The following is a 27,444-nucleotide window of genomic DNA, read 5'->3' as shown; positions in this document are numbered from 1 at the left end:
AATTATACCTACTCACAAACGTTCGTATTTATAACAGTAGAATGAAAATCACTCTAAACGAATGGAAAAATATAAATTAAATTAATTAACGTCTTTTTTCCAGACTAAACACTTTTAACGTCTGTTTTGATGAATGTTTATACTGTGGATTAAAATTGAACAAAAAAAAACTCTAATGAGATTTTCCCCGAAATTTCTTTTAAAACTTATTTTAAATGGAATTTATGGACCCATTTAGCCGCCGGATAGTATATTTATAAGTATTCATCAGCGTTTTTAAAACAAATCATTATCTGATAATTATTCGTCAAAAGTCAAAATTGTAAGTCTGATTCTGATTAGGTTGTATTTTTGGGACGTATTTATTTTGCCTTGTAATCTATCCTACAATTTTTCATTAATTAAAACCCGTTAAAAATGCGAAACGAGAATTCTTTACTAAAGTACAGTCGAGTTCATAAACTTGTGAGCAAAAATTTGATCAAAAATATCTGAGCACGACTCATTTAACGGCGTAGAAGCGTGTTCAGATATTTTTGATCAATTTTTTTCTTACAAGTTTATGAACTCGACTGTATATTTCGACGGTAATCCGCCAAGATCTATCTCAATAATTATGCTTAAAGATTAACTAAGTCTAACCATTCGGTTTTACGTACACAGTTGCCCTGCTTACTCAATATTGACTTTTTGCAAAAAGAATTAAACCGAACTATCTTTTTTTTGCGTACTCGTGCGTGACACCCTCTCAGTGCGGAATCCTAAATAGGATGTTTTAACAAGGTTTAGTTTATATTTCCTCGAGACGACGAAGGCAATTAACTGAATGCTAATTAACGGACATCACCCACACTCGGGAGTGCTGAGTGGATTTAAATTGTTGTCGCAAAAGAAAGTCGCAAGCTTTAACAGTGCACAACCAGCCAGAACATCTCCATACCTACTTATTAATAAAAAAATAATTGTTTTATAATTTACCTACAAAGATTTTTGCTGAAGAGAAATAAACGGGAGTCTCATCAGGTCGCGCGTACTCGTCGCGAATAAATTCTAGACGTTAGTTGCTACGTAAAACTTCGCATTTCTCAGAGGGGGCAACGCATTCGTAACTCTTATGTTATGGATAATCTCTCTTATCTCTTATCTTATGTTAATCAATATTAGTATAAACTCACATAATATAAATGCGAAAGCAATTGTCTATTTGTTTTTGTCTTCAGTCTTATAACTTAATCTCGTATGGATATAATATTGAGACCCTGGGAAGCACGTAAGATAGTTTTTAACCAGGAAAATTACATAGTTCTCACAGGAATCGATAAAGGAATTCTTCCCACTCAGTCGCGGGCAACAGGTAGGACTTTTTGGTACCTCGCGTTTTTAGCCTTCGTGACATTTTTACTACTTTTTATTATATGTTATTTTTAAGGCCCGCCTACACGTAGCGACTTGTATGCGCGTTGTTTTTCAGACGCTTTGTCCTGGTTTTTCCATATTTAAATCCTAGTTTTTTGTGGTAATTGTGATTGGTAACCCCACTGTATTGTATTGTCATCGCAGGAGCCGTGTAAGCTGGTGGGCGGTTCCAAGTTCTACCAGGTCATGGACGGGTCAGCCTCATCGGATGTTTGCACACCCTCGCCAACAGAGAAGCACGACCACATGAAGCCGATTGAGAGCGAAGACGAAGGTAACTGAATGAGCCAAAGCATATAATTTCATTTAGAGTACGCGACTGCCTTTAGAATGCGATGTCAAAAGTCAATGCTGGCTGGTGTAAGGGAGATGCAGGACATGTGTATCATTTACCAGCTCTTTTAACCTCATTCCGTGTGACAGAAAGAAGTGGTGAAAACGATGGCGATTCCTAGTGCGTTAGAAAATAAGACCTCTGTTTTACCCCTCTCTGTCAGACAAGATAAGAGGCGTTATTGTGTATCGTGCAAGCACGCGCAACCGTGTGCACCGTCTCTTTCTACGCTCAAGCTACAGCTGTTTGATGGAAAGAAGTGACAATATAGCCTCGGACCCAGAATGAAGTGAAATAATATTACCAACATATCGAATTTAGGTGAATGAAAAACCAGACGAAAAACTTATTAAAACAAAATATTTTGTTTATTTATATCTCGTATAGGAAAATCTTTAAGTCGAAGATACCTTGGTTGTTAACAATGGAAAAATCTCGACCACCTCTCCCACGCTACATGACAACTTTTCAATAGGTGTCTGGGCAAGAAGTAAGGATATTAATGGATTTATTTTAACAGCACGGAAGGAACACGTCAATACTTTGGAAAAACATCGTATCTCTAATCAATACGACAGCAAAATTGACCCTTGATATAATACACATAAATTTCACTTGGAAAAATTATCGATCTTGAGGTAGGAGCTTTTAAAAAAGTAGAATAACTATACTAAGGGGCTGTTTCACCATCCATTGATTAGCGTTAACCGACGGTTAAATGTGATGCCGTCTCCGTCTATTCGAGCAAAACAAATAGAGACGGCATCACACCTAACCGCCAGTTAACACTAATCAATGGATGGTGAAACAGCCCCTGTGTATATATTTGCAGTAATAGTAGAGGGACGGTGCAATAAGAACTTCGACGCACAGTATAAGAACCCCTGACCTATGTAGTAGTTAATACCTCTCATAGTTTCAGATGTGGACCAGGAATGTACAGTGTTCAGCGGTGTGAGCTATCTGGGCGCACAGAATATCGCCTTCCCCAAATCGGAGTCGGACATCCAGCGTATAATGAACGAGCTTAGCTCGATGCCGGAGAGCCGTGATGGCATCGCGGTCTCTATATCGATACCAGTCTGCTCCCAGGGGCTCGTCGTGTGAGTATATACATCTCCATCTCAGAATGATTATTCGTGCGTTTTTACCGCTCTGTTTTTTTAGAGTTGAGTCGCCTTAAAGCTAGAAATACTGATGCCGGAGGCGGTGCCGGTTGTAATATTCGAGGTAACGTGAAAGAGGACACATAGGATACCGCGCTACGCTTATTTCCCGCGCAGTACACACCAATGCGTGTTTTTTTTTATTCGACTGTATGGAAACGAGCAAGTGGGTCTCCTGATGGTAAGAGATCACCACCGCCCACAGACACCTGCAACACCAGGGGGATTACAGATGCGTTGCCAACCTAGATGGGATACCTGAAGTGCCAGTAATTCCACCGGCTGTCTTACTCTCCACGCTGAAACACAACAGTGCAAGCACTGCTGCTTCACGGCAGGATTAGCGAGCAAAATGGTGGTAGCGATCCGGGCGGACCTTGCACAAGGTCCTGCCACCTGCCAAGATTTGTCTATGAACGGTTGTCTAAGGGCCTGAGCTGGCGCGAATGCACGGAGCACACGCCGTGCATAGACGCGTCCACTTAGTGCCGCTCATACTATTTTTCAATAGGGTTCCACCCGCTCCGTGTTAACCGCGCAAGCTAGCATAGGCCCTTAGTTAACAGACGATGTAACTCTTCCCTTCTCTCACAGCCTGTACCAGGCGGACACAAACAGCGTGATGACCCGTTACGCAGTGAACCGCATATCGTTCTACGCGCGCGGCGCCGCCGGATCGCCTGTCGCCTCGTGCTTCGCCTTCACATGGTCCCACGGCGAGACCAAAGAGTCCGCCGTGTACAGGTGCCACGTGTTCCGGTGCCATATCGCCGAGGCTGTCAACCAGGTTTCAAGTGAGTGCTTTTAATATTACTATTGAAATTTGCTGCGAGACGTTGACCGCGGTATGTTCGTTTTATTTTATTTACAATGCGTGCAGCAGAACTTAATTAACAACAAGAAAAAACTATCCAAGGAATGCCAAATACGCTTAATGTCAAAAACGCGAGACGCCATTTTGACTTTTTGAGAATAAAAACATCCACATATAATGCCAAATACGCTCAATGCCCCAAAAACATGAAACGTTGTTTTGTAGTTTCACATAAAAAAACCTATCTACGCATAATGCCAAATATGCTCAATGCCGAAAACGAAAAGTGCTATTTTGTCGTTTCGCGTAGCAAAAAAGCCTATTCACGCATAATGCCAAATACGCAGGCCAAATATGCTCAATGTCAAAAACTAAAAACGCCATTTTGTCGTTTGCGTAAAAAACGATTCGCTCAGAATGCCTATCACATATAAGTAATTATCCTAAACTTACGGTAGGTGCATAAAAAAAAAACTATAACAAATATCTTTAAGGAGTCCCCTTAGGCAAGGTTCCGAAGATGCTGACAGCGTTTCCTCTCTGAATAGCTGGCCTTCTTTGTCCAAGGAAGCTGCCAGTTTTTCAGTCCTGTGATTTCTACTAACCTCTGTCATTTCCTTAGAAAGCTTCAAAGCGCTAGGACTCCACGGACTAAAGGTCTCGAAACCCCTGTATCTGTGATTATGTACATATGAAATCATAAATCGTTTATTATAATTATCAGATCACCTAAAGAAGAATGGGACTATAATTTTCAAAACTATTATTCTTATCGGCTAATCGTCCTTAGCGAATCAAATTGAAGCAAGCTATTAAGCAATTGTTACAATAATTTTTCAACTGATTTAAATACAAGACCAAACATACGATTGTCTACTGCGTGTATGACCTATTTATTATGGTTTAAGTACATTATTGGAATGAGTTGACCGAATATAAAACATAGCCAGTTGTTACACAATCGCCGCGCTTTGCCTAGCTGTATAATAAATTAAAAAACCGTTCCATACAAATTTATAGGTACGGTCAAGGGCATAAATATACAAGGTGTTAATTAAATAACTGAAAACCAGAAAGCAGTTTGCTCACAATCGAGAGTAGAATCGATTACACTGTGTTTTAAATCAAGTCGTGTTTGTGTTTTTAATTCCCTTTTTTATTGTGCCCAGTCTAAAAGTTACGACTGCAACAGGCACCAGTTAAATATTTTAGCGAGGTTGAATACTATTTCAATAATTTAATACTGGCCGGTTTGCTGTCACTGTGTGATTTTCTTCTAAAAACAAATCATTGCAATGAGTGTAGAGTTAGAAATTAAGTAGAATTACTGATTTAGCAAAACACACCAATATCTTTTAAAATAATGAAGATATTCAAAAATAAATTCAATCAACTTACATAAAATGAAAAAAAAATTTGGGGGTGTCTGAGGTTTTCAGTTATTTAATTGTCACCTTGTATACGTTACCAAGACGTCAAAAATATCTATACACCTTTATGCCACTAAACATAAGGTCAATGTATGCATTTTTTTTTAATTTATTTAGGAAACAAACGGTTACATTTCATTGCAGCAACGTACATAATATATACTTAAGAACCAACAGTTCCATTAATTATATACTAAACTATAACTAATGCAAGCGCAAAACAAAACAGTTTAACCTACAAAAATTAAATTAGGTACATATTTATTACCTTCAACCAGCAATACACAGTAGCAATGTTAAGTGACTAAGAAAAACAAGCCATCTAATGTAGAGGAAAGAAAACAATCTGTTACTTGTTACAATACCGAACAGAACAGTAGCAAAATGATACAAAAATATAGCGCTAAGTACAAAGGTCTCTGCCAGTCAACCTTAACCCATTTAACACCCACCCATTTAAGTATGTAATCATCTATTTAAGTATACGTATCCGTTGTCTACTCGTAGTACTTAAAACAAGCTTTGCTTAACTTGAATTTCATTAACGTTGCAAATAAAACATCTGCGCCAAATTTGAGGTCTCTGACACGGGTGGTTGAAGTTTTAGGTTTTTTTCCAATCCTGTGGTAAAATGTAGCCTGTGTATAATTCTAGGCTCCATTCTATCTACATACCAAATTTCATCCAATAAAAAATACAAAAAGATTCCAAAAAAACAATCTTAATTTGATTGCTTAGTAACGACATCTCTTGTCCGGGTGAGCGGTTAGTTCCAATGGAGTGCCGAAAAAAAAGTTTCTCGATGCGGTATAGATGTCGCTAGCGTCTCTGCTGGCTAAAATAAGAAACAAACAAGCTGAGATATGAGGTGCATAGGGGAAATTCATGTCTGTACCATTGACCATCAGTGGTGTAGCGGTATAGCACGCGGTACGGAATACCGAGGACCTGGGTTCGATTCCCAGTGATGGTCTTATTTTTCTGGTTTTTCTGTGCATCTATATTTCAGTTTGTATTTTCAATTTAGGTTTTACGGGATGATCGTAAAAGTAAAAATTTGGAATTGAAATAAAAAATACAAAAAGATTCAAAAAAAACAATCTTCATCCAAATCCGTCCAGTCGTTTTTGCGTGCAGGAGTAACAAACATACGCACGCACTCACAAACTTTGCATTTATTTGCTTAATTTCATACTACTTAAATTCAATAAACAACAGATTCTATGTAATGCTATTCCCGTGAATTCACTTAATGGATAGAAGAATAATATAAATATTAGGGGCTGTTTCACCATCCATTGTTTAGTGTTAACTGGCGGTTAGGTGTGATGCCGTCTCTATTTGTTTTGTTCGAATAGACGGAGACGGCATCACATTTAACCGTCGGTTAACGCTAACCAATGGATGGTGAAACAGCCCCTTAGCCTCGCAAATTCTAATTGCATCTGACAAAATTGATAGAGCACGGCTTGCTCGTATACTATTCCGTGTTCTATGTTTCCTTACTGCACGTTTTAAAGCTTGTAAGTACAAGTTAAACGTTCATTTTAGAATGTTTTGCAAGTTAAACATAGATATACCTAGTGCCATCCACGAAGATGCGTGATTTTGTCAAAATAAGACATATTTTTTTTTTTATTTGACTGGATGGCAAACGAGCAAGTGGGTCTCCTGATGGTAAGAGATCACCACCGCCCATAGACACCTGCAACACCAGGGGGATTGCAGATGCGTTGCCAACCTAGAGGCCTAAGATGGGATACCTCAAGTGCCAGTAATTTCACCGGCTGTCTTACTCTCCACGCCGAAACACAATAGTGCAAGCACTGCTGCTTCACGGCAGGATTAGCGAGCAAGATGGTGGTAGCAATCCGGGCGGACCTTGCACGAGGTCCTACCACCTGAAAAATTTAATTTACATTAATGACATTGTAATAAGAACCACGCGTCATCGTGAATGACTACCTATACTAAAGGTGTGGTATAATCGCGGTTACGGTTACCGTTACTGCATTTGTTAAGATACTGTATCTTGACAAGTTCTTATGTGACACTCGGCAGAGCCCTGTCGCGAGAAATCAAAAAGGTGCACACCTTAAGAGCGTTTGTACCTGCTGAGCTTGCACCGTTTTATTCGTTTTTAAATAATATAAAAGTCTGCCACGAATAATTATTGCAGTAGACACATTAAATTATATCTTAAGAACAGTTCTAGCAGACGACATTTTTAATTTTCATTAAATTAACAGAAACGAGAAAAACTAACAAAAATGCAACGTTGTCAGCTCAGCAGGTATAAATACCTACTCTTAACGCCGCGTCGGTATTTAAAATTGCTATTAAGTTTTTCCATTGTGACACGAATCACGTAATTCAAACTACCTGCGTTAAGGTGTACAAATTTTTGGTCTTCGCACATTTGCCGTACTTAAAAATCTTTATGAAGACAGCATACGCTCCCTGCGACAGGGTTCTACAGAGTAGCACTTACAAACTTGTCAAGGTATTTATAGTAAATAATAATATTATGTTAGTAAGAGAGGCGAGAAGGGCGCGATATTGGATATGGAAGATAATACGAACTATAATTCTGTTCATTTTATTATTAGCTCTATGAGTAACCTTATACGCGTAGACGTATACAACGTGTTACTTTTGATTTACGTTAACTTTCAGGTAACATTCAACAGGTCAAAAGAAGTTAATATCCCTAAGACATTGCTTTGCCCAACTGTAGGATATCATGGGCAACATAAAAAAAGAATTCTGGCCTAAAACTTGTTGTTTAAAAGTTGATCAACTATTAAGATAATTATGCGCGGTAAAACAATGCAAGGTTCTTAATTAATGACGTTTTTTTGAAGTCCGTTCCGTTTTTAACCCCCGACGCAAAAAGAGGGGTGTTATAAGTTTGATCGCTATGTGTGTCTGTCTCTCTGTGTGTCTGTGGCACTGTAGCTCTTAAACGGGTGGACCGATTTGAATGGGTTTTTTTATATTCGAAACCAGGTTTTTAGCGATGGTTCTTAGACATGTTTCATCAAAACAGGTTTAGCCGTTTTGAGATATTGAACTTTGAAGTGACAAAGTCGGGGGTTTTCAAACTTTTTGTTGGTTAGGTTAGGTTAGTGAATTCCGGAAGTCAGCAAAAGGGTTAAAATGTGGATTTTTTTGCCTCTTATATGTCACATCAATTCCACTCGTCAAGTTTGTTTATTTTACAATTTGATCCTTAAGAATAACTGTGAGGTTATATTATATATTTTTTGTTAGAAGAAATATTTCGACTTGACCAAAAAGTTAATTGCCAGGTAGTTTCTTTCAATGAACTGTGCCATTTGCCGATGTTGGCGGTAATCAAAGAAAACACTGTGTATACATGTGTGTGTATTTTGCCTTTCGATAAGATCCTGAGTTCTCGCTATTGTATCATGTAAAAAATGAAGTATTGAAGCTACGAATCTATAAACCTACACCTGACCTAGCCTAATGTATATTTTATTCCTCCCGTCCCCTTGCCCTTGATCGGCCTGCCATGCGAATTTGTAATAAACTAGCCGCATAGCGACTGAATATATTTAAAACATCACTAGTTTCTTTCCAACGGCTTTGCTTAGGCACTTGTCCCACCGCCGACGATGAGCGAGAAGCGAGCAGAGCGAGTAACTAGAAACGAGTGGGCGAGCAGTGAAAAGCGAGTGTTCGAGCACGACGGGCGATTACTCGCTCCACTCGCTCGAGCCGGGTGGCCGCCAAGCTAACAGCGCTAAGCGAGTATCGCTGAGCTAGTTTTATAGCTCAGAGAGTTTTATAGCTCTTGTCGCTGCGACAAAAGATGTAAGAGCGAGTTCTCGCCGGCAGTGTGAACCGCCAGCGATCAACTATTAATATATATGTCTCTTTTACTCGCACAGGATCTTATATCTTTTGTTCGTTTCTTGAGCGAGAAAATAGTCGATAGCCAATCGTTTCCTCGCCGGCGGTGAGACAACTGCCTTAAACAGAATTCATAGCGAACTATACTGAGCGGCATAAAATCTGGCCCGCAAATGTATGCACTAATATATATTTTGTACTAGCTTTTACCCGCGGCTTCGCACGCGTAAACTATTCGGTCTGGTAGTTGCAATTGTAATTTTCGGGATTTTACAAAATCCCCCTGGAAATTTCCAAAATTTATATTTTTGTCTTCATTGAGGTTGTGTTGTGAATAAATGTTCCCTATCCTATTCGTTATCAGAACTTAAAAATAAACAGAGTAAAAATAGTACGTTTCATTGATTGATTTCAGCAAAGTAACTCTCGAATTCTTAGTAATGTTTAAACTTCACAAACACACGCCAGTTAAAGACACCGTATAACTTTATCACAGTAAGTTTAATAATGAATTTCCTTGTCAAGAAATGTAATGTTACGATGTTCGATTTTCGAATTTCTTTGTAGCCCCGCAGTGTTGTGGTTACTATTATATGCTGTGCGCTTACTAAATAAATGTTGAACCTGTCCATCCATCCCAGCCTATATACGTCCCACTGCTGGGCACAGGCCTCCTTTCAGAACAAGAGGGCTTGGGCCATAGTTCCCACGCGGGCCCAGTGCAGATTGGGAACTTCACACGCACCATTGAATTGCTTCGCAGGTTTGTGCAGGTTTCCTCACGATGTTTTCCTTCACCGCAAAGCTCGTCGTAAATATGTCGCACATGAATTTCGAAAAACTCAGAGGTGCGAGCCGGGGTTTGAACCCACGACCATCTGCTTGAGAGGCGATAGGTCAAACCACTAGGCCACCACGGCTTCACCTGAACCTGTACATTTTGTAAATTCTTCGACACAACATTTAACGAAATAAAAAGTTGAATACGAATGAAGAATTCAAAACACACGCCAGTTATAAGACACCTTATAACTATATCACAGTAACTTTAATAATGAAAAAATGCAATTTTACTATGTTCGATTTTCGAATTTCTTAGTAGCCCCGCAGTGTTTTGGTTACTGTTATATGCTGTGCGCTTACTAAATAAATGTTGAACCTGTACACTTTGTAAATTCTTCGACACAACATTTAACGAAATAAAAAGTTGAAAACGTATTTAATGTGACATCTTTAAATAACCGAACCTGACCAACTTAAAAAAGTTAAAAACGGCTAAATTGTTTTGTTATCAAACATAGCTGCTCTAAGAAGCACTGCAAGGAATCTAGGTTGCACTTAAAAAACCGCATCAAAATCAGTCCGTCCGTTTGAGAGATGGATGCCACAGAGTCTAACTTGTAACGTCCATCTTTTTGCGTCGGAGGTTAATGAGGCAGAAGTGGGAACGAAAAACCGAACCGATTGAGATGAAACTCGGTAGGTATACAAATAGTTTGAGTCCCGGAAAAAGAGAAATCTCCCGGGGGATAGCGATAAACGAATTGTACGCGGACGGAGTCCCAGGCAACAGCTAGTAATCTATATGCAGAGTCAAATCGAAATTCTTGCGACGCAAACTTACAAACTCACATTTTTAGTATTAGCAGTCCAATGCATGGTGTCGAGCTGTCTGGCTGTTTTAAATTTGCCTCCTATTATGTTTTATTAGCATTGACTGACGTTTGGTGCGCACTGGGGACTTGAAAAAGTGTTTTAAATATTAAACGTTCTGTAGGGTTTGCGCTAACGCATCGACGGCGAACGCCTGGTGAAATTTAATACTATACTTTTACTTATTATCCTATCTAGCATAACCTCCTGAGTCCTGACATTTTTTAAGAAAGTGCTTAAGACCTTGACGTGGTTGACCTGCTTTTTTATTTTGGACATTATTTCTTAGAATTATTTATTCAATGAACAATTTGTACTTTATAAAGTACATTCGGCCGTTATTCTTAGTGTTAATTGATCCTTTATAAAGTACGCGAGGACTTAGGAGGATAATAATAAGTAATAGACTAGCCATCAAAAATCTAACTAGTCCTTCAATTAAATTGAGTTACTACGAAATATTGTACATGTATTTTTTCTTCTGTCGATTAAACAAAAAATCATGAAGATACCTATAGCAAGTTTAAACTTCCGCGTGACGTCACGCTTCCCAAACTTTGATACACTTGTTTGGTTGTGTTTTTGTTTGATTGACAAAAGAAAAAAAACCCCTTGTTCCCCGTACCTTACATAACCAGCACTGGTCGGGTCAGGGCCATAATATTTCCTAAATAAATCGGGTCCTGGCGTTTCGTCGGCCGCTACCGCGGCGTGATTGCTTCGCTCGCTCGACTCGCGCGTTTCGTGCTCACAATTACACCTAACACTCCTCGCTTCGCTTATCGTCATACCTAATTTTCTGATACCTGTATTGACGCTAAAACTGACCACATTACATTACATTATTAAAATCTGATTTAAATAGGAGATAATTAGCCCTTTCCTGTCCTGATTATGTAAGATAGTTATGTACCGGGAATAAGGTGAAAAATATATTATGACAATCACCATCGCGCTCACGAGATCTGCGTTAATATTGAAACTAACATCGATTATTCATGTCATGACAAACATAGCTGCTTGCTTTACTGGAAGTTCATTAACGCCTTTGAATTCGGCATTTAATGTTTTTTGTTCGTTGTGTTGAGTTGTACAGTCAAGGTCAAAAATATCTTTACACTTTAGTACCTTGTGTCTGTAAGGCTTCAGATAATTTTATACAAACTTTTAAACATGAAGTGACAGCGACAAGGTAGTAAAGTGTAAAATCTTCGACCTCGTCTGTACAACGAATGACACTCAGTTTATAAGACCTGCATCAAATGGTGCGAATTGATTTTGAACTATAATAAATTAGATTTTGTTGTTTTTATAGTTTAATTTTACATGTTTCGTGTCTGAAACAACAAAGAAATCTGCGAACTGATAAATTTTATTCAAAACCAAATAACTCACATTACATTCAGAAAATTCATAGAACGCATCCAAAACATCCCTGTTCATATCGAAAAAGGGTTCAAAAATTAGTTAAGGTAATAATTTCCATTCTAAAACACTTTTTGGTGACAGCATTTTGTTATTTTATTAGTGTTTTGTCGGCAACAAAAGTGTTAAACTTAAAGCCAATTGGGCAGCTAGAAGAGAGTATAAAGCCGGAGCCAAAATGGCAAAAACGGAACCCTTATAGTTTCGCCATGTATGTCTGTCCGTCCGCGGCTTTGCTCAGGGACTATCAATGCTAGAAATATGTAAACTATGCCGACGAAATGGTACAGTAAAAAATATAAAAAAAATTTTTAGGGTACATACACGTAAAGTGGGGGTGTTTTTTTCTCATCCAACCCGATAGTGTGGGGTATCGTTGGATAGGTCTTTTAAAACCATTTTGGGTTTGCTAAGACGATTTTTTGATTCAGTGATTCGTTTGTTTAAACCGATTCAGGATGGTAGTAAATATATCAAACTTTCAAGGAAAACTATAACGGCTAAGTTTGCTTGAGAATTATTAGTAGTTTAAGAGTAAATAGCAGCCTAAGGTATAAACTATACCTAAACTTGGAAGATTCCGTATAAAATATGAAATCCTTAGAAAAATATTACTTAATTTTTTCATAATGGCTACGGAACCCTATTTTGGGCGTGTCCGACACGCTCTTGGCCGGTTTTTTTACTAGAGTCACGTTTTGGTAAATGCCGTGACGGCAATAGTACCAAAACGTGACTCTAGTAAAAAAAAACTTTATTTTCAAATTGTGATTCAATTAACTGCAGAATTCGATTTTTAATTGCTTTAAATACTAATAAATAGGTAGTCGACTGAATGGGTAAATAGCGAATCTTGTTACAAAAGTACTTCAATTGTTTTTTGACGCCATCATCCCTAAATCCCTGCTGCGGGTACATTACCGTCGATTACCATAGTTATAAATACGCACCGCAACACACGATTTCTCGCACCGTTTAAATGCAGCTTGTATGTGCGAGGGTGTGTTACAAGGAATGTGTGTTTTCCGTGAACCAATAGATACGCTTCATATTTTTCATCAGACTTGCTCGTCAATGACGTTATTCCATGCCTGTATACTAAAAGACAATGGCCTCAATTGTTCCCGCGGGAATTATGGATTTACGTATAGTTTTCCTCCCCAAGGGAGTTATGACTTTAGTTTTAAAAAGTTAGTAGGTACGTCATTTCAGACTAGAGGTTTCAAGTCAGCCAACGTTTTATTTACATCTTTAAAACTTAGATATAACCTAATTTAACACCATAAAAATTTGCCATGCTGCATGAAACTTCGTTATTTTTATATTTTAAATTTATATCAAATTGTTTTGCAATTATTTTAGTATTTTTTTTTTAGCATGTTGGAATAATCTGACCGTAAGACCATTATAATTCTAAACTAAACACGGTTCTTAGTATTTATCCATGGTAAACGACTTGAAAAAAGTGACAATCAGGGGCGATACCACGAAATTCGAAAATAGAAGTTCATATCGTTTTCCTGACGCTAATATTATTTAATACGAGAGTGAGAGGGACGGTACGATACGAATTTAGATTTTCGAATTTTGTGATAACCCCCTGTATTGGCGGGTAGCCATATTTTATTCTTGCTGAGCTGTGAAGTGTTTGGACACAATTTTTTTTTTACATTTCTTTTCTCGCAATGTGATGAAAACCATTGTGTGTATCACGGGCCGTAAGGGGATTACAAACTTGGGTTATTAAAAGCCCTCCGCCTTCGGCGTCGGGCTTTTTAAAGACTCTCGTTAGCAATCCCCGTTCTTACGCCCCTTAATGCACAATGTACTATATCTATCCTCGCACAGCTTCGCTCTGGTGAAAACAGCTGAGCGGAGCGAGGCGAGGTAAATGAAGCGTTTCTATTGGTTAATAAAAAACACATTCCTCGCAACGCAACCTCGCACATTTCTGGTTAAAACGCAGCCTTAAAAATGGTCTTTTAAGATTGTTACCTAACTACAGGTGAAGCTGATTAAATGTTGTTTAAAAGCCCCGGTAGTGCCACCGTCTGGTTTTCTGCGCATGCCCGCTCAACAGGCGTCCGTTCGGAGCGGTCCGTCCAGTGTTGACTCAGAGACTCCTTAGTCACGGCGGTTATGACACGCACGATATCGGGATGCGACTACTATTTTTAGTCGCGATTGTACTCAACCCGGAAGAACGCGTTTGCGTTTTGTCCATAGAACTTAGAGCCCATTCGTTGTTTAACGTCGAAATTCGCGTCAATTTGACCGTAGGGTGGCCCGGACCTCGAGTTGTTTGAAAAGTGCCGCTTTTTGAAAATAAGTGTAAGTATTTAACTGTTGTCAAAAGTTTAGTCCAATCAGGGACTAAAGATTTGGATTTCGTACTCGACGGTTACCACAGATCGCTCGTTAGCAAAAAAATATTTTTTTTTTACTAAGCTATATTTCGCAAACTTGTCGTGGAATCAAAATGCCTGTCGTAATTGTTTCGTAAGATCTATCCAAACACATCTCTCACCACGGGATGAACGAGAAAAAAAAGCTAATCTATAATGTGTAGACGAGGTATGTAGGTACCCGACGTTAAAAAAATACTTTTTCATTTTCATCGTGTTTATTATTTAGAAGAAAGCAATACTTTGGCAAAAAGCACAACACCGGTCTGAATGGAAAGCCTTGGGGGAGGCCTACGTCCAGCAGTGGACGTCTTTCGGCTGACATGATGATGATGAATAATTTGCATGGAAATTAAAGCTTTCTAGCACTAAAAGGCCCTGAAAAGCAGATAGATTGACGGACATGACGAAACTATAAAGGTTCCGTTTTTGCTTTTCTGCCGATGGATCCCTAAAAAGTTGTTGCATACTTTCAACTTATATATCCATAACTTATTGTGCTAAGCGGCACGATACTTTGACAATGCCTGAATTAACCATCTATACTTCCATCCATAAGCGATAATAATATTATAAATGCGAAAGTGTGTGTGTTTGTATGTTTGTTCGTCTTTCACGTCGAAACGTTGTGATTTTTAGCACTTTTCATCCCGGAAAAAGGCAAAGCTCCCAAAGGAAAAGCGCGCGATAACCTAATTCCCCGCGGACGAAGCCGCGGGCAAAAGCTAGTAATATATACTATATTACTTTTTGTAACCCGCGACTTTGCATTCGTAAACTATTAAATCGGGCTGTTGAATTGATATTACGGTATTCCCAAGTGAATTCCCGAAAATTATATCGTGGATTTTAATAACGTTTGCGTATAAGACATTCGGGTCAAATTTCAAGTCGCTAATCGTAGCGGCTAAGATTTTAAAATTTTATCCCGATCCCGTGGGAATATCGTGATAAAAAGTAGCCAATGTGTTGTCCTAGACGTGCAGCTATCTACATACCAAATTTCATCTAAATACGTCTGGCTGTTGTAGCCTGAAGGAGTAACAAGCATACACGCGCTACTCACAAACTTTTGCATTTATAATATTGTATAGATTAGTAGGATGGAAATATAAATAGTCCGGTGGAAATTGAATATATAGTAATTTTTTGAGAAATATTTTTTTCACTATGCAGTAGGCATGGCGCTATTTTTTATTTATTAATTATCTGACTTCAAAGAAGGAGGAGGTTCTCAATTCGGGTGTATGTTTTTTTTTTGTATGTTTGTTACGCGATTACTCCGCCAATTGTGGGCCGAATTTCAAAATTATTTTTTAGTTCTAAAGGACATACTTCCGAGGTGGTCTCATTGACACCAAGTCAGGATCTGATGATGGGATCTTAGAGAAATCGAGGGCACCCTCGAATTTTTAAAGTACACCTATAGCGATTTTGGCATTTTTAACATCAAGTCAAGTATTTACATTCAGAAAGTATCATTTGGCTAACTGAACCCTGATAAAGAAGACCGTAGGTACCGGTAGATACTCTGTTATAAAATGATATAACTATGCTGTGTTTGAGCTTAATGGAATCGTTGTGAGATGCACTGTGGATACAAATCACTTAAAACTATGAAAAAAAAGTTTTTAACAAAAAATGGAACCGACGTTCGAAAACTTAGAAAATTATTTACAAAATGGTCCAAGTATTAGTAAACACGAAAATACTTAATGTCAAAGTCAAAGTCAAAATATCTTTATTCAATTTAGGCTATAACAAGCACTTATGAATGTCAAAAAAAAAACTACCACCGGTTCGGCAAAACCTCTGTTGAGTAGAATCCGGCAAGAAACTCAACGAGGTATATTTTTTTTAAACAGATTTACAATATTATTAAATGATATCTATACATCACAAGTATGTGAACTTTATTTTTAACACAGTAGGTTCGCTATTTGAAGGGATCTCTATGCGGATCGGAATTATTTCCAAATACCCCTGTCCATGATATAATCATTAACTTTATAATACGCCTTAGATATTAATGTCTTCTTGACAATAGATCTGAATTTTGTATCCGTTAATAACCATGTTAGTGTACAGTAATTAATATATATTTTTAAATAAACATTGAAAATAGACATGACCAACAGGAGACTCATCTTCTGCTGGTAAGCATTTGGGCAAAATGGCGCTACAGTGTGCAGAATGATGTTGGGACTAGCCCACATAGTACTGAGCATCGACACATTTTTTTTTATTCGACTGGATGGCAAACGAGCAAGTGGGTCTCCTGATGGTAAGAGATCACCAGGGGTATTGCAGACGCGTTGCCAACCTAGAGGCCTAAGATGGGATACCGCACGTGCCAGTAATTTCACCGGCTGTCTTACTCTCCACGCCGAAACACAACAGTGCAAGCACTGCTGCTTCACGGCAGGATTAGGAGGCATGTCATTTTACAAGCAAGTATTTCTGTGTATAATCTTGAATTTGAAACCTTTATATATTATATAACATGCATTGTCAAGGTTTCATCTATAAAATAAATAAATTGTCAAATAGCGTATTGAGTGGAAAACTTAATCAAACCATTCACGGTACTGTGCCTATCGCACTGCCTTTTACGCAGTGCTCTCAGAAAATTATTTAATTAATTTCCTATTTTAAACCGTGCCGCTCTCGGATAGAATAATGCATTTTGAGTACAATTGTCCCGGAGACGGGAAAACTGCAGCAGATTAAGCTTTCCAGCTGAATAATTAACACGTAGTTGGATTATTTTAGGAATCCCGTACAAAACTGGCTCGATAAACACCCTGGGAGTTAACTTTAAGCTGCTGTATAGATGCAGTGTAAAATGTTTTTACACAGGCCAAGTAAAAATCAATCTTATGTCAATGTCATAAAGACTTTGATGTGCAAAAACTTTTATCACTTCATACTCTCGAACCAACTGAATCGTGTCTCACTGTGGAACCTTTTCGTTGAAAGTCATAGTGACATCGTATTGCTTGAAGAGAATTCTTTACGACACTTACTGTGAGAAAGTTCTACGGCGGATCATGAATCAAATGGGCCGACTGTACTTCAACCTGACCAATTTAAAAATGTTGAAAACCGACATTGTCATTACAAAGTTCAGTATGTCAAAAATAGTTAAACCGATTCTTTTTAAACATATCTAAGAAACATGGCAAGGAAACTCGCTTTAACATAAAGGTGAGTATGTTTGTTACTTCTTCACGTTAAAAGTTAGGTTATAACCTGGATACTTTTTATCCCGATATTCCCACGGGATAGGGATAAAATCTCGAACTAATAACCGCTGGGCTTAGAGTCATGAAATTTGGTATGTAGATAGCTGGACATCTGGAATAACACATAGGCTACTTTTTATCCCGATATTACCATGGGATAGGGATAAAATCTCGAAATAACAACAGCTGGGTTTAGAGTCATGATATTTGGCATGGTTGTTTTTTTTTATAATATAACGTCAATGAAAACCACGATGTAGTTTTGGGGAATTCCTACGAGAATTTAACAAAATCCCGGAATTTCATTTCAACTGCTGTATCTAATGACTAACGCGAGCGAAGCCGCGGGTAGGCGCTAGTATTTAATACGAGAGTGTGAGGGACGGCACGAATCGAATTTCGTAGTAGCCCGTTGTGGGCAGAGGCCGACCCACTCCTGAGAAAAAAGCCTCGGGAAGGCTTAGTCGCTTATTGAATTGCCCGAACGACTCGTTTACTCTACCGAATTATCATTAATTTAAAATGATTCATTTTACTTAGCTGCAGGAAGAAGTTTCCGTTTCAGTGTTATGCCCTGATCACACGTACCGAGTAGCATGGCGAGACAGCAAATTGGTACTCGGCCGAGAGAATAGGGTGGGCGAGTAGGTGTACACGTGATTTTCCTGGTGACAGTGGCCAATACGCGGTTGCGCGGCCGCTCGCTACGACGACGCTACTGACTGGCGAGTGGCGAGTGAACGAGTTCATACCTGCCGAGTGGCGAGCGAGTCTGCGCGGGGTATGCTGAGAGGGTTGCGGGGGTGGGCACTCGGCCTAGTAAACAAACCAGGGTCCGAGTGGCTCGTTCGCCATTTTGCTCGGCCGAGTACTAGGCCGAGTACTCGTCACATAGTACACACGAACCGAGCACTCGGCCGAGGACACTCTCTCGCCACTCTACTCGGTACGTGTGATCAGGGCATTAGGTAGTGTAGTGGGTAGTGCGTGTATAGTATAGGGGTAATACAATGCTAGAAGGTACTTTTCATTGTAAGCGACGACGGATTGGCTACTTTGTCAAAGGTGTCAAAGCCTTACTGCCACCTGCCGGCTCTACTGAACGACCAGTCCGCAAATGTATATATAAAAATGGAAATGACATACTACCGTTGAAAACGAACACACACACAACACACAAACATCACGCCTGTATTCCCAAATGGGGTAGGCAGAGCACACGAAACGTTACCTCTTCGGAGCCACTTTTAGCAATTTTAGGTTAAAAGTTTGACAAAAAAAAAAGGTACAATAGTGACAGGTTGCTAGCCTGTCGCCTACGGTATACCCTAACCTATATCCTTTGTCGCCTCTTACGACATCCACGGAAGAAATGGAGAGGTGTAATTCTAACCAGCGGTGTCGACCACACGGGGAAAACAACACAGCGAAACACTTTCATAAAGTTTCCCTTTTGAAATGCTGGCTACCCTCTATTTTGTAAGGTTTTGGTAAGGGAAGCTTTACTAAAAACCCATTCAATAACCCTTGATGAGAATTCCGGGCTGGTCCCCGATTGCGGGCAACCGGTGGATCTAGAGGCCGTATTGTCTTGAGCCGAGTTTACACTTGCAAGAAAAATCGTGCAAGTTGCATTACATTGTTGCGAGGCCGTAAAGCCAACGAGTTTGTAGTGGTCAATCGAGCGCCGCGATGTAATGCAACTTACACGATTGTTCTTGCAAGTCTAAAACTCGGCATTACGATTACGGGCTGACGTTCGCGATCGCATCCACCATCTCTTTCTACCGCGTGACAGCAGGGCTACTAAGAAACTCAAAACTCGAAGTTCGTGTCGTACCGTCCCTCTCGCTCTCGTATAAACAGTATATGTGTCAGAGGGACCGCACGACCCGAACTTCGAGTTTCGTAGTAGCCCTGCAGAAGGAAGTGATGAAAACGATTGTGATTCCAAGTGTGATAGTGATAGACAATAACGCCTTTGGTGGCGAGTTGTCGTTAAGGGGGAGGTCGCTGTTCAACAACAAATAGTTGGAAAACCCCCGAAGAACCAGCGCTACAAAACCTGCTTTCAAATAAAAAACCGCATTCAAATCGGTCCACCCGTTTAAGAGCTACGGTGCCACAGACAGACAGACACACAGACATACAGATACACAGACACACAGCGGTCAAACACCCCTGTTTTTTCGTCGGGGGTTAAAAAGAGAAGTCTTCCGGTTGACGTTGTATCGAGCGACGGGACACTGCCGTTGCATCTTGTTGCATTCTAATTCTAATGCATGTGATCTGATGGTAATGTATTGACTGCAGACAGTAAATAAGGTCAATTATGAATAATACATTGCAGGCGACGATGCAACGCGAATTGTGCCTATACAATGAATACATATGCGACACATTTTTGTATCAATTTAATAGGGTTGCTTTTTCGGGGGTTTTGGACTGCAGAGCTCATCTGGTAAAGATAACATTGTTCTATTATGGACACACTACAACACCGACCACTTACCTGAGTACCGCTTACAATGACGAAAGGCATTTCGTAATGAGTTAAGCTTTTCCAATTTCGAACTTGTAACTTAGAGAAGACGGTAGCTATTTGTTTGTATTTTTTGTTACTTGTTCTGATTTGTTATTAGCGGTATCTTGCTCGCTAATCCTGCCGTGAAGCAGCAGTGCTTGCATAGTTGTGTTTCGGCGTGGAAAGTAAGACAGCCGGTGAAATTACTGGCACTTGAGGTATCCCATCTTAGGCCTCTAGGTTGGCAATGCATCTGCAATACCCGTAGGATTCATCAAACGAGAACAATTTTATCTTTACCAGATAATTTCTGAAGTCCTACACCCCCCAGCTTATAAAATTTCAAATTAATTTTCGTGTCACAATGGAAAAAGTTAATGGAAATTTTAACTACCTGCTAACGCAGCTATAACGGTGTGTAACTTTAAGGTCTTCACCCACAAGCGTTTTTTGTTAATAGTTATTGCATAGTCATCGGAAATACAGAGTACAGTCGAGTTCTTGTACTTGCGAGCATAAATTGGGGCACACGTCTGTAAATTTTTCAGATTTTTGAGAGACATCTGCTCAACAGTGGGGCGTTTATTTACTTTAGATGGGATGTATCAAAGTCAATCCGATTCCGCCACTATACATGCTGATAAACTTTAGCATACACTTGTAACAAAACATCGAGAATTCGCCGTTTTAAAATTTGCCAAACTAAACGACGAACGCAACCAAACACAGAGCCAAACATTGCTACAAACTTTTATACGGTTATTCTAGGGAACGCTCTAAGTCTAGTAAATGCTTGTCAAAAACTGTATTATTCACGATGCTGTCGCATGGATGCTCGGAAAAAAAATCGAAGCAACTGTCATTTCGCTTGAATGCTCGCTAAAACGCTCTCCTGCTTATTTTGTGAGCTTTTATCTGCAATGTTACATTCACTAGAATGTTCATTACAAGTAACAGCTCAGTTTATCAGCACATTTCGAGACATTTGTTAATATTTAGTACGGCATCGATTATTTTCCTCAAATAATATGAAACTAGTGTCCGTATTTGATAGTTTTTGCACGTTAATTAGGTACATATCAGGGCTTTAGCGAACATTATTTAGTTGCGAGATTAAGCAGACGGTGAGTTCACATCTGCATCTCATTTGAGAATACGAATATGATAGCAGTGTCAAGTTTGTATGTGTGTCTGTACGTTTGTTACTCCTTCACAAAATGAATCCTTTACAATATTTTTTTTGGTTTTTTTATTTTACCGTTTTGTCGGCATAGTTTACATATACATTCGTGCAAAATAACAGCTTTCTAGCATTGATAGTACCTGAGCAAAGCGGACGGACAGACAGACACAGACATGGCGAAACTATAAGGGTTCCGTTTTTGCCATTTTGGCTTACGTGCTTAATTTGGAATTTTACTTTTAAATAAACGCGAATGGCAATAGTACCGAGCTTTGGCAATAATGCCACTTTTATTTTTATGTGGCACTATGCTTAACGTTCTTACTTTATTTCAGTGGAATCTTTTATTTTTGGGTGTGTAATGATCGTTATAACAAAATTTAATATAATTTGACAGGATAGGAGCTTTACAGACCTTTTTTTTAAATAACGAATCGATTGACACCTTATTTCTTAAAAACGGACGAGTAGTCTTGATGCTACGGTGGAACATACGTAAATACAAACATACATAGACTGCTAAAATCATTACTCTTCCTTTGCTTTGCCGTAGTCGAGTAATAAACCTAACCTAACCCAAAGTGCATCACATCGAACACGATAACAATAGAAATAAGTTTGGTTTTTATGATAAATTACATTATATCAAATGGAAATTATAACAATTGAGTGATGTTTTTGTTTTTATTCGACTGGATGGCAAACGAGCGAGTGGGTCTCCTGAAAATATAATAATCTCCTATATAGAAGCAAAGTGAGTAACATCCACTTCAACTGAAAAGCGTACAGTTTTTTTTTATTCACTTCATGCAGCAAGTCGGCTTTTCAGGTTTCCTCCTCAAGTAAGAAAATTGGATGTTGCTGATTTTGCTTCTTCATGACTTATATCCTTATATCCTTCGTTATGCACCGTTTAAATTTACGTATAAACACCGATCGTTCCTCAATAGGGCAAAGTTACCATGTGCAAAGTTGTCACAGCACGTGAGTTTTGGCTTTAAAGCCGCACGGCAAAAACAAAATATTTGTATTATTATCTAAGTTTACGCCCACTCCGCTATCGCGCTAGTACATCGTCGAGATAAATACCACAATGCTGTTCGTGTGACAGTAGATCGTTGTACAAATGTGACAGAGTTCTACGAAGCACGGCATTAAAAACGTTTTGGAACCTTGCCTCAGTAAGACGAAATGACTCTTTTGTAGCGATACATTATTTTTATACATTCAGTTGACAGAATGTTTTTAGTTTCGTAAGCCTTGCGGGATTATAAAGTGCGCGTGCGTCGTGTTTTTTTTATATAAAATTTATTTTTTATTTCTAAAAGTTTTTGTGACGATTTGTTAATAAGTAATTTTATGTTTGATATTTGTGCGGTTAGAATGATTGTCGAAAAGCAGGTTTAAGTAGGTATATTGATGCGCTAAAAATGTTAAACAGTTTAATTACCGCGTCTCGTCGCGGCCATGTCAGATATTAATGCAGTTGACTGTACCACACTTACAAGTGCTACGATTCACACAGTGAGGCAGCTGAACCTTATTTTTTTATTTATTTGTTTTAATAACCAAATTCACCACCATTGCCATTTATACTTGTAAATATTATACTCGTAAATGCGAAAGTAACCGTCTGTCTGCAACCTCTTCATTTATATATGTACTCTGTGCTCTTCATGCATAAACCGCTGAATAAATTTAGATGAAATCTGGTATGGAGATAGTTTGAAGCTTTGTGTTTGTGTTTTGTGTTACGACCGGATGGCCAAGTGGTTAGAGAACCTGACTACGAAGCTGGAGGTCCCGGGTTCGATTCCCGGCCTGTGCAGATATTTGTATGAATAATACGAATGTTTGTTTTCGGGTCTTGGATGTTTAATATTTAAGTATGTATTTATCTATGTAAGTATATTGCTTATCCGTTGCCTAATATCCTTAGCACAAGCTTTGCTTAGTTTGGGACTAGGTCAATTGGTGTCAAGTGTCTCATGATAATTTATTTATTTGTGAAGGACCTAGGATAAGTTTTTGTTGCGGAGAATCGCATGATCGCGGGATAGCGAGAAACGAATATTTCGCGGACGGATTCGCATAAAATCTGGTAGGTTCCTGAAAAGAACAATTTAATCCGTCACTTAGATTACCAGAAAATATTAAACACGTATTTTATTTGTCAGTCAAACTAAATATGACAAAGATGTTGCACTTCTAAGTTCGAGAGTGGGAGCCCGTGACGTCAGGCCGCTCTAAAAATTGTTACGCGGAACTTTAAATGGATATTATTATACTAGACTAGCGTTTACCCGCGGCTTCGCACGCGTAAATCATTAGATACCTACAGCAGTTGAATTGAAATTCCGAGATTTTATTAAATTCTCGTGGGAATTCCCTAAAATTACATCGTGGTTTTCATTGACGTTAAATTAAAACACTCATGTCATGATTATAAACCCAGCGGTTGTTATTTCGAGATTTTATCCCTATCCCGTGGGAATATCGAGATGAAAAGTATCCTATGTTTTAAACCAGGTTATAAACTAACTTTTTACCAAATTTCATCCAAATCCGTCCAGCCGTTTCAGCATGAGGAAGTAACAAACATACTCACTCACTCACTCACAAACTTTCACATTTATAATTAGGATCTTCATCAGTTTTTCTTTAATTGACAAAAGAAATAGTACATTGTGCATTAAGGGTCGTAAGAAAGTGGATTACAAACTCGAGTCATTGAAAACCCTCCCCCTACTGCCCGTGATACACACAATGATTTTCATCATATTACGAGGAAAAAAAATGCTTAAATAAAATTAAGTATTTTGTGTCTAGACACTTCACAGCTCGCCAGAGAAAGACGCTAAGAAAACCACTGAATAAAATAATGGGTATCCGTCAATACAGGGGGGACTAATTCGAAAATCGTTGTTCGTATCGTACTGTCCATCTCACTCTCGTATTAAATAATATTAGCGTCAGCGATACCATACGAACTTAGATTTTCTAAATTCGTAGTGGCCCCCATGATTGTCACTTTTTTCAAGTCGTCTACCATAGATAAAGCAATTTGATATTTTGAAATATAAAAATAACGAAGTTTAATGAAGCGTAGATAAGTTCTGTGGTGTAAAATTGGGTCATAGCTAAGTTTTAAAGATATAAATAAAACGTTGGCTGACGTGAAACCGCTTTAGTTTGAAATGACATACAGTCAAGTGTAAAAATATGAACTTCTTCTAAGTTTCAAAAATAAGTACCACAGACTCTTATTCCGATGCAATAAGGCCGTAGTAACATATTTTTGAGTGGTTCGAATAGATACTTATTTTTGCACCTACTAACTTGTTTGCGAATTTTAAAACTAAACCTTTTCTCCTTTGGGAGGAAAAATTATACGTAAATACATTACTCCCGCTTGGGAACAATTTAGGCCATTGTCCTTTAGTAAACAGGCATGGAATAACATTGACGAGCAAGTGTGATGAAAAAATAGTTGTCCTATATTTTCTAATAATCTAACTAGATTTTTTAGGACATAAGGTCATTGTTAACGGTTACAAGCAGTAAGCAAAGCAACAAAGTTATAGTTTAGTTTTCCAACAGTTAGCGCGGTGTTATTGAAATGTCGCGAACACTTAGTTGAGAATCTCTAGTGTGTTAATTTGTGTTCGTAAAGTTCATGAAACTAAAACGTAACTGTTACGTGGGGTAGCGGAATAGCAAGATATATATTTTTTATTAGTTTCAGCAATGCTCTCTCACTGCGTTCCTTGACATGTACTAACTCTATCCTCTTTGGCAGTTTTTGTTAGGAAATAATACTCCGTCCTTCCGTGCCTACGCACCTACTTATACCGGTGGCGGTGGAAGGCTGGCCGGTACTTTGACATAGTGGTTGCACAAACGCTTAATCTACTGTTTTAGTTCATGTCTTAGCAAACAAACGCCTGTTTCAGTAAATTATCTCAAGAGTTCGTTGAACTGTTAATTAGTTTGCCTAATCTATAGCGTAGTATGATATTTATATTTATTTAGTATAGGCGCCGTGGTCTAAAAGTGAAATGTCTCCGTTTTTGATATCTACAGTTGATTAAGTAATTCCTGGACATTTTTTTTACAACGATTTCAGTGAAATATGCTGCTTAGTTCTTTTCCGGGGATAACAATCGATCTAGCATGGTCTTATCCCTGGGAAAACGCGTATTTCGGGTTAGGTATTTTAGCTAACTTATAATAATCTCCAGTGAAATGTTATCACTTTTGGAACTGTGATTAAATCGAACGGCGGCAGTTGTAGACTGAGCTGAAAATAGTACATTACTGTAGAGGCCGAGAAGTAGGGGGTTGCCGGCCAAGCAGATATAGACCGAGGCATGTATAGTGCTTTTCTCAAACATGACAGAATAGTACATTACTGCAGAGGCCATGAAGTAAGGGATTGATGGAATAGTTTGGGGTAGAGGGCCGAGTCGTAGACGAGGCCGGATAAAACAAGTCCAGCAATCCCTGTTCTGGCCGAGGTTTGTATAGTGCTTTTCTCAAACAATGTGAGGAAATATTCCATCCATCCATCCATTCATCCATCCATCTATCCATCCATGTATTGCAAATGCTTACAGAGTCTAGTGGTGGTTGGCTGTTTGTAATTTTTCATCACACTTGCTCGTAAACAGTGTCGTAACATGCAGGCTACCTTGGTTGCAACCCCTCAAATAAAACCCTCAACCTTAATGTCTTGTCGGATTCTTCTCAAGAGGTTTTTCCGAACCGGTGGTAGTTTTTTTTTTTGACATTCATAAGTGCTTGTTTTAGCCTAAATTTAATAAAGATATTTTGACTTTGACTTTGTCATGAAACCCGTGGTCGGTAAATGAGTCATTGCCCGTATCTACTGATGCACGCCACCACCGCCCACCCGCACACGCGCGTCAGGCGCATGCTGCGGGAGGGGCAGGGCGGCGCTGCCAAGAGCGCAGCCTAAGGTATCGCCAATAACTATATGGAAGAATTATATTTTTTCTTTTACAAATATAAAATTTTACTCGCAAATGTGATGAAAAACATTGTATATCGCACGGGCGGTACTAGAATTACGAACATCGACTCATTAAAGCCCTCAGTCTTCGACTTCGGGCTTCTAATAGACTCTCGTTCGTAATTCCTTATTTACCGCCCTTAAGACACAATATACTATTTCCTTTGTCAGTTTAATGTTAGTAAGCAGATCTAAAAAGTTAGAGCAGCGGACATATAATTGGATTTTCATACATTGCATAAATTTCCGAGCATATTTGAGATATAAAGCTGGCGGGACGCTAGTCTGTCTGTCGCCGGCTACAGGCGGTGATGCTGGCAGCGGGCGCGCGCCGTGCCACAGCTCGCGTTGAAACAAAAGACGGTCGCATTTCCGGCCGAGGGCGGAAAATTTGTATGAAATCTCTTTGCGGGCCGCTTGAGTGACCGCGCGCAGGCAGGCGAGCCGCAGCGCCTGCAGCGCGATACTTCCCGGCCTATTACTTGTAACACAGTGTCAATATTTCATGTCATGTTTGAGAAAAATACATCTCCCATCAAGGAATATGTGTGCCAAATTTTATGTCAATATTTTTATACAAATTGTAAAATTCATAAACTGAACGAGTAACGTACACGTGACACACAAGAGAGACATATAAAACTCACTTTCTTACCTATTTTTATTTAGTTTCACCTGTCCCGATGTTTGTCATCAAAGCATGCATGTTCAATTCGACCAACTTCCAGTAGTCGGATTTACTTGAAATTTGGCATACTTATGTAAATTGCTTGACAATACCATAATCTGGTAATGACATCCTGGTAGTCCGGCCAGGATCGTCTCCACAGGATAGACAGGATGGACCTCTTCAACGGTTAATGGCATCGACTTGAAATTTGGTATGCAAATGTAGTTTGGGTGGCAATGCAAGTAAAGTCGACAAAAAGTACAGTCAACAA

General features: G+C 39.0%; 1 protein-coding gene across 9 annotated transcripts in view; it reads left to right on the top strand.

The window, feature by feature from the left end:
* GAPcenA (GTPase activating protein and centrosome-associated) overlaps positions 1 to 27,444 on the top strand; it is a 107,612-nt gene that overhangs the window by 21,112 nt on the left and 59,056 nt on the right. For 8 of the 9 annotated variants that reach the window (XR_012453186.1, XR_012453188.1, XM_074109803.1 and 5 more), the window contains 3 exons: positions 1,561 to 1,690; positions 2,667 to 2,853; positions 3,511 to 3,710. Coding sequence is in view for 7 of the 9 variants with exons in the window: in XM_074109803.1 (XP_073965904.1) it covers positions 1,561 to 1,690; positions 2,667 to 2,853; positions 3,511 to 3,710 (517 nt within the window). In the remaining 2 variants the exon portion in view is untranslated. The remainder of the gene's footprint in view (positions 1 to 1,560; positions 1,691 to 2,666; positions 2,854 to 3,510; positions 3,711 to 27,444) is intronic. The other variant, XM_074109950.1, reaches the window with a different exon arrangement.

The sequence above is a fragment of the Choristoneura fumiferana genome, chromosome Z (genome assembly GCF_025370935.1).
Source record: "Choristoneura fumiferana chromosome Z, NRCan_CFum_1, whole genome shotgun sequence".
Classification (NCBI taxonomy): Eukaryota; Metazoa; Arthropoda; class Insecta; order Lepidoptera; family Tortricidae; genus Choristoneura; species Choristoneura fumiferana.
Note: the sequence above shows the minus strand (reverse complement) of the source record. Positions and strands in the feature narration are given on the sequence as shown.